General features: G+C 33.4%; 2 protein-coding genes across 2 annotated transcripts; both read right to left on the reverse strand.

Annotated features, from left to right (window-relative positions):
* Positions 1-287: 287 nt before the first annotated feature.
* LOC123543986 (uncharacterized) lies at positions 288-3,391 on the reverse strand. The gene is made up of 4 exons (XM_045330051.2): positions 3,235-3,391; positions 2,858-3,025; positions 2,390-2,549; positions 288-1,447 (listed from the first exon to the last, which is right to left on the reverse strand). The coding sequence occupies exons 1-4, from the start codon at positions 3,235-3,237 to the stop codon at positions 1,362-1,364; spliced, it is 417 nt and encodes a 138-aa protein (XP_045185986.1). The 5' UTR covers positions 3,238-3,391; the 3' UTR covers positions 288-1,361.
* A 5,471-nt stretch (positions 3,392-8,862) lies between these two features.
* Positions 8,863-11,683, reverse strand: LOC123543976 (uncharacterized). Its single transcript, XM_045330040.2, has 4 exons — positions 11,483-11,683; positions 11,086-11,238; positions 10,280-10,439; positions 8,863-9,728 (listed from the first exon to the last, which is right to left on the reverse strand). Exons 1-4 carry the CDS (start codon positions 11,483-11,485, stop codon positions 9,643-9,645), a joined length of 402 nt encoding a protein of 133 aa, XP_045185975.1. The 5' UTR covers positions 11,486-11,683; the 3' UTR covers positions 8,863-9,642.
* Positions 11,684-13,098: the final 1,415 nt, after the last annotated feature.

Genomic DNA, 13,098 nt, shown 5'->3' on the forward strand with positions numbered 1-13,098 from the left:
TATTAAACTAAACAAGTTACCGCTTACAACTATTATTCATGTTGTACAAATGTGTTTTCACTAAGAAAGGGATATTCCAACCAATATTTTAATTGAGAGATCGACTTGAACGTTTCTTGACAAATACCAATAGTAAACGCAAAGTATAGCACCTTGTCCAATCCCTTATGGAGTCGTATAATTCAGCCAGTGTATAACGTGAATAACCTTTGGGAATGAAACATGGGCGTATGTGATAGGGATTATTTTAACACAGGGGGCACGGTATGTAAGGACAAAAAACAGTATTCATGAAATGTTACTTTTTTATTATCAATGTGTTCAGAAGAAAGAGGTTATACTTCATTTTCATCAATTTCATTTTTCAAAATTAGTTTTACTGAAACGGTACTAAAATGCTTTGTTTTCAATGGTCAAGCTAACAGGTTTAAGAAATAGAAATTGTTATACATATATTTTTGTGGATATTTCCAACTAGACCCTATCTAGTTTTAATATGGTGTGTTTATGGTTTGTTACGACTGGTTTGCTTTGAATTAATGTTTTACACACGCGTTATATTGAATACAGATACTGAGTCACAGATTGCATGTGCGATATAAGTTATTTTTCTCATGGTCTAACAGCGATATTATTACATCAAAACACGTTAAACTTACACTGTTTAGAATACTTTAAATTTAAAATATCCCCTAAAGATGACCCCAACCGGAATGCCACGCAGAAAGGTCTGTTATGTAACTAATAAAATCACTGTGATTATTTTTTGTAAATACTAGGTCTTATAATGATCCCGAAATGTTTTATTTTTACTTTGGCTCATTTGTTTCGAGAATAGTAAGCCGTTTTGCGGTTTTTCTTCATGTAATCTGATGTGATTCAATAATGTTGCCATCATTACTCGTATTTTGCCATCTTTGTTACGGATTGTTGATTTTACCATTGTTAAATCGCTAAGTTTTAATATTTTCTTTTACAAAAAATGAGTCAATTATTTAACTCGTTTTTATAAAATTAGAAAAGACATCTCCCTGCAAAGGCTTTCGTTTAATTCATGAAAATGTTATGTGTCTAGTTGGAAAAGTCCACAAGTGTATTTCAATTATTGAAAGCAATTTTTATGACCATGTAATGAATACAGCGAAAAAGCGTAACATGAAGCCATATTGCTTTAAACCATTTCGTTAGTATGTTGCTTATATTTTCCTTATGCAGAAGGTTAAATACAAAACATGATTTTCTAAAATAATATCCATAGTAGGTAATTTTATTTACTACACGCACAATACCACATATGAAAGTAATGTTTTCTGTATATGTATGAGAACACAGCATCGTCCGAAATGTCCTCGAGGTCCTATTCACTCGTCAGAGTCGGCACATTCAGTTATGATCTGAGGTGCCATGGTAGAGAATTCGCTCGGTGTTATTACTGAGACTCTATTATCTGAAAGAATAAAGTAAACTATAAGATTAGGCGTATTGTCAGCGTAACTCCCGTGTGACTTCTCAATGTGTTATGTTACTAAGACATTTAATTCGTAAGATTCGATTCACAACAGCTATATTTTATATTATTCTAATTTGGAATATTATTATGTAGATTTTAAGTTTCCTAGGCAAGTGTAATTTTTTTAAATAATGATGCATATGACGTGACTTTTATATCGATATTTTCACTTTTTCTCTCTGCATATGAACGACAATGAAATCTGAAAACTAAAAATTTTAAATTAAACATTTTTCAGCGTGGTGTGGAAAAAACACAGTCATCTTTGCAAAACAAAACAAAAGCCATTATAATCGTATACCCATATCCAAATCCCGATTTGTCGGCTCTTGCATATATTTCTTAAAAGGTTCACCCTCATTCATTTGCCATTTATATTCATATTGAAATAATTCATTCACACTTAAAGTAACATAATCAAAATTATGAGTATGTCTGTTGTCTTTTAAGATATATATATCTAGACCACTTAGCATATCAAATAAAATAAACGGTGTGAGGACATTGGAGCATTTTCTAATGTTATTGCAGTTTGCAGAAATTCAGTTTCATATTTGCTCTCACTTGTCGCGAATTACCAAAGTGTTGATAAGGTAACCATAGTAGTAATTTTTGGTGTTGCCATCGCGCATACATTTATAACTATGACATTTCCGGACTTTGCTACATCTAAATCAGGGAAGTGTTTTTTTAAATCATTGCATTTGTTCTTTTTAACCAAACATGCTGCTCTGCATATAGATGGTAATGATATTTGTATTTCGATTTTATGAATGTTTCTCAAATCTTAACTTTATAATTCAAACACTTCAGAATGCATCTTTAGCGTTTATCGTCTAAGATCTATGATATGCTTATGAGTAAAATATATTTACAAACCTGTCTTTATATTCAGGTCTCTGAATAGAGCGTCAGTTTCCTCGTTGTCACCGAGTAAAGCATGCAGCTCTCGTTTAGCGATTGCACCGTCCTGGTCGCTGTCGTATGTGTTAAAACTACACGGATCATCTTGTAGTGTTATACTGTATTCAGTCCCGTTCTGAAATATCAAACAAACATTTCATAAAACATGGTAAACACCATTTGTGTTAAAATTAATCCTTTTCATGTTGCTGAAGCAGATTTCCCAGCTTTAAATGTGAAGAGGTAAAGCCATAAGAAGTAAAGACATAAGAGGCAGTTCACAATAAATGTTTCTGATGTCGGAGAATTTCTCAAGTGAGGTTTTGACCCCACCCTAGTGATAGGCAAGATAGTTGATGTAGTAATCTTAATACATAATATCTCGATAAAAAGAGGAATATTTATACGACTGAAAATCATTTCTTATTTACTTAGTTGAACTACCTTGTTAACACTCCCTTTCTGTCTTCTGTCCGGGTTCTGTTTGCACCGTGGATCTTTTATACGACATTTGGCATTACCTGTACAAAGGTCTATACATTTAGCTCGGTTACAGCCATCCGTGAGCCAAATGCAAGCAAATAATACCAAAGCTAGCAAAAGTTTAAGCTCCTGAAACAGAAAAACTTATTATTTGCTCTGGTAACACATGAAAAATAGCTGATATCTTTACTTGGCCTTTCCGGCCACGATAACTAAAACGTTTTATTTCTGTATACTATGGATTCACCACGAAAAAAAGTGTTACACAAATAATTTCTCCTGCCTTTTCTAGTAATGTGTATCTACTATGAATATAAAGTGATTTTAACATTACTTACCATAATTGCTTTTATCGTTGTAACTACCTGATGAAATAAAGCATAAGTAAGAGACTTCAGATCCAGACGTTGAGAAATAAGAAAGTTAACTTTGGTTTGTTTATATGTTTTGGATCTTTCGACTATTGGTCATTGTCGATCACGTGATGTTGTTATTCGTACACGTTTTTTACTATTTTTGAAATTCTTGGAAGTCAATGTTGATAAAGTGTAATTAACCCTTGAGGAAAGGTTTTCAATTTGTCATTTCATTGGCCAACGGTGAAACAATTAAATTATATACTTGAGGTTGCCAATTCATGGAATATTTGAACTTACCATGGGAAATCTTATTCAGACAATGGATCCTTGTATAACCTTAAGGTATTAGGTCACTAATAGTAATGTTTACAAAATGGCCTTTGCTTGGTCTATTCTGAAAGGTAACTGTGTTTTGCACTATTTTGCAAATTTTAAACATCTTTTACCGTGCCGTTTTTTATAAATTTTGAATAACTTATGGTATCTCCTCAAGCTCAAGTAGAGACAAATTTCAAAGTGATAGCCACTATCCAAAACGTTTGCAGAGAACTCATTTTACCATTAATTTCAACAGAAGAAACATCAAACTATTGGTAAACAATTATAAAACACAAAATAAAAATGTCAATATCATTTTTTCTATGGTGCCTCAAGTAAACGGATTTAACGAGACAGAATTCATACTTCAACATTGAAAAAATAAGGTTGAACGATGTGTTTCTGTTTTGAATTTTGCTTACTTCATTTAAAAATAACCTATGGGAAGAGTGAAAGCAAAATAGAGAACTTTCACCGCATGTAACTCAATATTTTTAAAGATGTGTAACTCTACCCCTTCTGTTTAAGCAGTAAATTCACTTTGAACACCAAGAAATCGCTTTTAAGATTCATCTTTTTTTCCATTTTTGTACAAAAAATCAATAATAAGTCTTGAAAGAAATAAAAACTTACTAGTAAAAAAGGAAAATAAGGAGAAAAAAATTGGTCCCAGTAGGGCTTGAACCTACGCACCCCTAAGAATTGCAGTAAAAGTAGGTTTATAGTAGGAATTGAATACTCTTCAAAAAGGAGGTTCTCTATTAGTGATCTAATACCTTAATTAAAAGACATTACGAGTTAACCATACATAAGTAATTTAGACTCATGTTGCCTTACCAACATATAATTAATCAGTTTGTCGTTAGATATTCAAACTTTTGAAGGAACTGCATTTGATTTGGGAGACGAAATTTATAATGTATCATCTTTTGTAATGTCAATCAAAGATAAATATGTATCAAATGAAATATATGTATTGCTGCCACAGAGTTCAGGTGACGCAAAATGTTTTAAAAATTGAATTGATCTGTAGAAAGCAATATAGAATTTTAATATATGCATGCAAACATTTAACATTTATCCTGTTGGGGATCTTTATTCCTGTCATAGATAATTATCGAGTAAAACCCTGAAAACCTATAGGCATCGGAGTAGTGTATACGAGGGTTATTATAAAAGTAATGACAATCTTGTTAGAATATGACGCAGAGTCCGTGTACAGACTTCAAATTTAGTTTATCCCTTCAAAGTATTCGTCCTTGACTTCCACGCACTTCCGCAGTCGAGAAATTGAAGAGGTGAACGCTGCAGAATAGTCTTCCCTTGGAATGGTCTTAAGTAACTGAAAACTCTCAAGTGCTTTATTCTAATTTGATAGATACTGGCGCTCAACCAGCAGCTTTTATCAGACTTGGATGGAAACAGGAAAATGTCCCAAGGACCAAGATCTGGTGAATAAGCGGGATGATTGATTTTAACCACTGTTTCGTCTCTGAAAATATTTTGAACGATTGCACATTTGTAAGCCGCATCGTTGTCATGGATCATCTGGAGACCGCAAAGACCAGACCTTAGATGCATTTATTTGTAGTTTCTTTTAAAGGCTTTCAGTACTTTGTCTCTATAACATATTTTTCTGAATGTGTAGGAATTGGAACAATAGTACCGCTTGAATTAAAGAAGATTGAATACAAAACCTGTTTGACACTTTTATTTCTTTTTGCAATTAATGGTCTACAGTCACCTTTAGTCAGCCGCTGTCTGTAGTCAACGCCTGTCTGATGTCAACGCATCGCTGTGACTCATGAAAGTATGTCCAGGTCTCATATCTTGTCGGGAGTTGTGACATTGTGCCATCATCTAATTTTGAGAACTTTTCAGAGTTTTTTTGAATAAGCATATTTGACCCTATTGGCCTGTTGCTCATCGGGCACAAACCTTTCTTAAACCAAGTGCTTTTTGAGAACCCCATGCCTTTTCCCCGTTGACATGCCACTAACATACTCTATGTTGGACACAGTGTACCTTAATTAATCAGAAATATTACAACAGCAGTGTTCCCATAAGAAGTATGCAGTTCACTGAGTATCTGCCTTCCAGATTTTTCTAAAGAAACTTTGAAGACTGTACACTCTAATTTCAGATTTGTGTTCCCTTTTCATAGCTACATGCATTTACTAAGTGTATATGGCTACACCTGATACAAAACACAGCAACAATTGAGTGTACACAGCAACAATTACACAGCAACAATTGAGTGTACACAGCAACAATTGAGTGTACACAGCAACAATTGTGTGTACACAGCAACAACTGAGTGTACACAGCAACAATTGAGTGTACACAGCAACAATTGAGTGTACACAGCAACAATTGAGTATACACAGAAACACTTGAGTGTACACAGCAACAATTGAGTGTACACAGCAACAATTGAGTATACACAGCAACAATTGAGTGTACACAGAAACATTTGAGTGTACACAGCAACAATTGAGTGTACACAGCAAAAACTGAGGTCAAACATTTAAGGGGACGCATATTGCTACATTCACAGTTCATATAGCAATGCGGAAGGGGTGCATATTCAAGAAATCGATGGTGGGAAAATAAAAAACATATTCCTAAACTGATATAATACTGATGGACACCTGTAATATTCAGTATTTTGTGGATAAGGATGTGGTACTATGAATGTAATAGGAAAACAGAGGTCTTTGTGAAAGTACATTCAACACAAAATATTAAGCTTTTGTATAAGGAAAAAACAGGTTTTTTACAATAACAGTGTTCCAAATAATGTTGAAGGGATGAGATTTTCTTTCTAACACACCAGGTTTGCTTAAACATGTAAAAATTTAACGCCACGTCTGTTCATCTCGGGATGGACGCCATATTTGTCATTGATAAAAAATGTAAACAAAAAAATCAGAGTGGGATTAGCATTGCAAGGGCATAACATGACATTCTACACAATGAATACCTTAGAACAGATATCTAAGATGCTACACAGGTCAGGCGGGTTAAATGCATAATGTCGATCACTTGAAATTCATCTTGAAAAGGTGGTTAATTTGAGTTTGTTTACATGGTTTTTAATTTTCCAACGACTTCTCGGCGATTCACTGCAAATGTATTACTGCGCCGGACGAAAGGTAACTCTAATAAACAACGGGAGACAACTTAGGTGTCAGCACGTGTACGATTTTTAAAAAAACATGTCGATGATTATAATTTCTTATCAAATAATGAATCCTATTCAGATATTCGTCTTTAATATTAGAAAATTATTAATTTCTGTGGACATTTGTCAAATAATATTACTTACAGTGGACTACTTTGCGCATCAAACTGGTTTCCGCTTCAGTTGTGAGGCACTTCCGTTATACTTTTTGACAACAATAACAAAACACAAAATGAATCAATAAAGTCACTTATAAACCGACTGCTACTTAAATCAGTGTAAGTAAAATTGTTGTTACAACATTATACATGTTCGTTACGTTATGAGATAAAGTTTATCTTGAACTGCATAATCCATTAATTACGTTTAGATTATATTGCATTTACAACTTATTTGACCCCGTTTTTTTACGTGAATGACAGCATTCTCGTGCAACTCGTGCAAACAGAATTATGAAAAGTATGGTGGAGAATTCAAGGACAAATTATAAATGACATTAAAGTGAGGATAACTGTATATTCGTCCAGTTTTGATCATTGACATTCCTGCTGTTTATTAGTAACTTTTGTGAACAAGATTAGAATGTTGCTTTTGCACATATACACATTGATTGGACCTCTCAACCAAATTTCATACCTTATTTTTGGGATTTTTAAGACAACACAATTCAAAATTTTGTTGAATGTGTTTTGATATTTAAGTGCATTGTAGTTCATGAATACCAAGTTAAAAATTAATAATGGCAACATTTCTAGGCCTTTATTGTAAGCCACTAGACTTCTGTAACGATAAATGTTTAATGTATTAAGGGGAATATACTCTTTTAGTTTTGTAATGTGGCATTCCTTGACCACCGTATCTTTTCTTATGCACTACTTTGTAAACAAACTAAATAATGTGTTTTAGCTCACATATGCGAAATGAAAAGCAAGACAGTGAACTTATTTCACATTCTTTCTTTAAATTAGAATCTGTAGGACATTGATAAATGTTTGGACAAAGTGAAGCACTATTATTTTCGCACCAAAAAGTCTTAATTGTTGACTTTGAATGTACACAAGAAGTCTTATGTAATTCAACAATAACTTTCTTGTTTCAGTTTTTCTCATTTTTATTTTAGTGAGCAATCCTTTGTGTACTTATAACAGTTGAAACAGTATTCATTTCATTTACCAAAACCTTGTACTTTTTTGCAGGTAAATTTTATAATACCCCACCCACTTTTTTCTAATTTCAAAGTATGCGTCCCCTTAATAGCATTGCTTGTTTTCGGCGGATTTGGAAAGGAAAAAGATTATGGTACAGAATATGATACTTACAAATATACCGTATATGTAAGATAAGACCCAAGTACACGATTACAACATGTGTCATCTTTTCTTCAGTTAATAATAAAAACGGTCAAACTGTGTTCATGCTTGAGTTTTCATTATATGTGATGTATTAAGCATTGGGTGATATCTTTGCACTGTCGTGTGCTTATCACAGTATCTGCTTTCCTAGTGTCTATCAGGACATAAACAAAACATTTTTTTCAAGTCAAAGTCAGAAGGGTACATGAGTTTTTAGTTCAATTTACACACTTTCTAAACTCATGCCTGTGTTATGCAACAATGCATTCGTAATCTTTTTTAAACACTTAAGTTGTTGTTTCTATGAACGATTACTTGATCTGTGTGTACTTGTACTGGTCATTGATATAATATGACAAAGTTTTGTAGCAGGCATATAGGTTGCGGACTTGTTTTCTTTAGACGGCGGATTCCATCGAGTGTTGTATTTTTGTTTGTATTTAATGGTCGATATATGAATTGCTGATACATTGGCTAAGGCTTCGGGAAAATATTCATCAGTATTTTCGTATGTAATATATTGAAAACAAACAACCTTTTAAACAAGCAACATAATTTTATAGTACATGACATTTCAAACATACTTTGCCATGAAAATGAACTTGTATTAGCGGTTAAAATGTTGTCATTCCACGATATCATTACGTACGTACTTGACTCATTTGCTTCTTTCCATATACTGTTGTAACAGTGTAGGACCGTCCCGACTATACAGACACGTATAGGAGGAAGTAAAACATAAAATCAAAACAATTTTCACGATATCATTTAGAATTTATTCACGTAAGAATGTAATTTACATTGTGTAATAGCAAGTAAGGGCATACAATTGTTTGGATTAGCGGATCACCTGATGCGTATCCTCTTGTCAGTATATGCATTAGTGGTTTAATAAATAATATGATTTGATTTACAATCATACGAAATAGTAAACTCATTCTGAAGTGTTGAATTAAACTGTAAAAATAATATTTACAAACAAAAATTAAAGATAGAGAAACACGACAAAGGAGTAACTGAAAACCTATGTTAGTCGGGACCAATGTGTAGCGTTCATGGTGTTTTAGATTTAACAAAGACGATTACTGGACAATAGCTGTCTCTATATCTGCTGTATCTATCTAAGAACGACAAATAGTAAAAAGAAATATCGTTTTTATGTGTAATTTATGTATAAGCTATTTCACTTATGATACACACAATGCCACCTTAAAATGTATTGGAATTAAAATTACAATCATTTACAGCCTAAGATTCAACATGATAAGATCACATAATTTATAACAAATTACAGAACACTGAGAAAAAGCAAACAATTGCAGAAGACCAAATTGTGCAATATGGCAGTAATCTTTAAATAGATATCTTGCTGACATTGTCCGTATTAAAACATTACAATCTATACTTAAATTCAAAAAGTGCCATCAGAAGCGTTAAAATTTTGTCTTATTCTATGCAAACACAATGTTGAATGTGAGTTAATATCGTTTTTTATGTGGAAACAGCTTCTTCGAAAGTGTACTCGAAGTGTCGTTATATTTCAGAGGCGGAACATTCAGCAATGATTAGAGGTGCCATCGTGAAGAATTCGTCCGGTGTTATCACCGAGGCTTCATCATCTGAAAGAATATGTGAAGCATAATGTATGGTGAAATGCGTTACATAAGATGACGAATTATATAAAATACTTAATTAGTGAGGTAGATCTAAATAAGACATTAAATATCTAGATATAGGACCGATACTTTATTATATAAATCTCTTGCACATTGAAAAAAACGACTGTCAATCAAATGTACATATTATGTACATAAAATAAAATAGCTGTATTTCACGGCAACCTAGAAACCCATTAGCCAGTCGCATCCCGGATGACAGTGCTTTAATCTTCATTTTTGGTCAAAGGACAACCTAATCCCTATTACAGTTAAAAGGTTTGGCTGTGCACAATTTTGCTACATTGAAATAAGTAGGCTGGCCTTTACGGTTTTACTTGTCTTTTTTAAACAGACATATAGTTGATAAATGTTCCTAAGGAATCTTGGATCAGCTATGAGGATTTCATTAATGTTTCTTAAAGTGCTTCGGCTAGAATCTATAACGCTTCAGTATCTGTTCATCTGTACAATTTCGTTGATTTCTAATTAAAAAGAAATCATTTTGTACAAACCTTTCATTATATCTAAGTCTGCGAAGAAAGCGTTAGCCTCCTCATTGATACCGAGTACAGCCTGGAGTTCGGCCCTAGTGATTGCTCCGTCGTCGTCGGCGTCGTAAGTACTGAATTTACATGGGTCTTGTTGAAGCGTGATGCTGTATTGAGTCCTGTTCTGAAATAATGAACATACTTTTATCAGCAAAGGAACTTTGATACTACGTGCCGATCGTCGTTGTTGAAATATAGATTATTGAACACGAAATCTTCTGGATATATCTGCATTTGTGTAAATTTGTTTTACGCAAACTTAATTTATTAATGTATTACGGCCACTGCGGAGAACCGATTAAGTACAGTGTATGTTCCATTAAAACATAATAGCCTCGTCACGTTTAAGAATTCTATGTCAAAGGCAAGAATTCGAACAAACATGTGAGAGATAAGTTAAAGAGTATAGCTACATAAACTACTCGAAACAGAACCCCCACACGTTGGAAATATTTCGTCGTATGATAAAACAGTTAAAACACGTTCGATTAGTTATTTAAGAAATAATATATGCCATTAGAGATTTGTCGCTGAATATACCGTTGTTTGGAGTTCAGATGCAAAGGAATTATATCACGCAGCCCTCGTGATATAATAATACACATCTGAACGACAAACAATGATTTATTCAAGAGCAAATCACTAAATGAGAGTTTTACACTACGACGTAATAATTGTGATATCAGAACAGTGAATTGTTATATCATAATTCACCGTTTCCAGCCTTCTTTGTTTAATAGGAAAATAAATCAGATCGTGTTAGAATCTACCTTTTGATCACTCCTTTTTCTCCTATCATGATGATCTGTACTTTTTATATGACAATTAGCATCATCTGAACAGGCATTTACATTATTTCGGTTACAAGCATCCGTAACCCATACGCAAGCAAACAAAACCAATGCTAGCACAAGTTTGAAATTCTGAAATAAAAAAAATCGGTCAGAAAAAATGTAACTATAAAGCTGTCACAAACGTGCAAAATATTTGTAATAAGTAGATCTATTCAATTTTTTACACATTTTTTAAAAGTTACATCTTTTTGATTAAGTCACAATAAGAGGAGCCAGTCATTACCTATGACAAATAAGTTTTTTTTTTTCATTAGTTACTTGGTAAACATACGCGTGGATAATCAGACTTTAGAGTAATTTTATGTCAACTTACCATTACCACTGTTATCAGTTACAGCTCCCGCTTAATTAAATGTGTTTAATTATTCTCCATAAGATACTGAAAGCAACAAGACTTAGTCCTTAAATAGACCCTCTTTACAAAAGTTACAGGCAATCCGTATTCTTGATCATGTGATTTTTATACGAAACTGTGGGTAAATGTCCTTCTTTTTTCTAAGAAGTCAATCTAAAATTGTTATGTACTATCATGAACTAATCATTGCAACATTTTATTGGACGATGGTGGAATAAGTATTCCGATACTGAGCGTTGCAAATTCGTTGAATGAGTAGTCTTAATAAGGGTTACGAAGAAATAAACTCAAGTACCAATCTTAAAGTTCACGGTTTCGTTAGTTAAGAATACACTGATTGACACTACCAGATAGCATATACAAAAGTTCAAATGGTGTTTTAAAATATTTGCCCGACATTTTTATCAAACTCTATTTTCCATGCGACTACTACATAATGCGTTGTTTTGATTCAAAACATTTTCAGAATTCTGATACAAACTCATTTAGTCCAAACGTTTCTTCTATTCTGTGGTAGGTTATAACTAGTTGATAAAATCTTTTACAAGCGTTATTCAAATAATGTATTATTTGTACAAGCATTATTCAAATAATGTATTAATTGAGATTTAGTACTTCTACGCAAAGTTGCGGTAACGCCGTTGGTACTGTTCTTCACGTATGCTGCACATTTCTTACCTGTCGTTGACAGGACCAATGCTGAATTAAAGGAAACTATTGGCCCAGCGTTTGAGAGACGAACATTTTACATATAAACCCGCGCTCTGGTAAAAATATAAAGAATTTATCAATTGAGCCACGTCATGAGAAAACCAACATAGTGGGTTTGCGACCAGCATGGATCCAGACCAGCCTGCGCATCCGCGCAGTCTGGTCAATATCCATGCTGTTCGCTTTCAAAGCCTAATGCAATTATAGAAACCGTTAGTGAACAGCATGGATCCTGACCAGACTGCGCGGATGCGCAGGCTGGTCTGGATCCATGCTGGTCGCAAACCCACTATGTTGGTTTTCTCATGGCACGGCTCAGTTACTTTTTCTGAAATGGCGATTCAATAAGTTATAAATACGTATCAATTGTTCAGGTATAAATGTTACAAAAAGATAAAATATCTGACACTGTCAATAGAGGCAGGCCATAGATTCACATTCTCATGGCAGCGGTAAAATTAAAAAAGAATTCGCGGGAGAAATAAATTTCTTAGAACATTTCCTATGCGATGAATATGGTTTCGGTAACAAAAAAATCATGAAAAGTTGTTTTCTATATTTTTGGAAATGTTGCCATTTTTTGTTGGAAAATGAAATGAACATACCTATCATCAGAGAAGAGTATGAACTTTGATATGTATTAGTGTGTGTTGTTGTTTGTCAGTTAAAATGTGTGAATTTTTGTTTTTGCCGTAATTTCAGTTTTGGCGTGAAATAAAGAGGTGATTTAACAGTGACACAATACTGAAATCAGTTGGACATATACACAGCAGTAATAACCCATATTTGGACTCGGCATTCGCCTCGTCGAAATAAACTGCTTTGTACTTGTCCAATAGAATTCAGTATTGTACTCAATACTA

This window comes from Mercenaria mercenaria, chromosome 1 (assembly GCF_021730395.1).
Source record: "Mercenaria mercenaria strain notata chromosome 1, MADL_Memer_1, whole genome shotgun sequence".
In the NCBI taxonomy this organism is placed as follows: domain Eukaryota; kingdom Metazoa; phylum Mollusca; class Bivalvia; order Venerida; family Veneridae; genus Mercenaria; species Mercenaria mercenaria.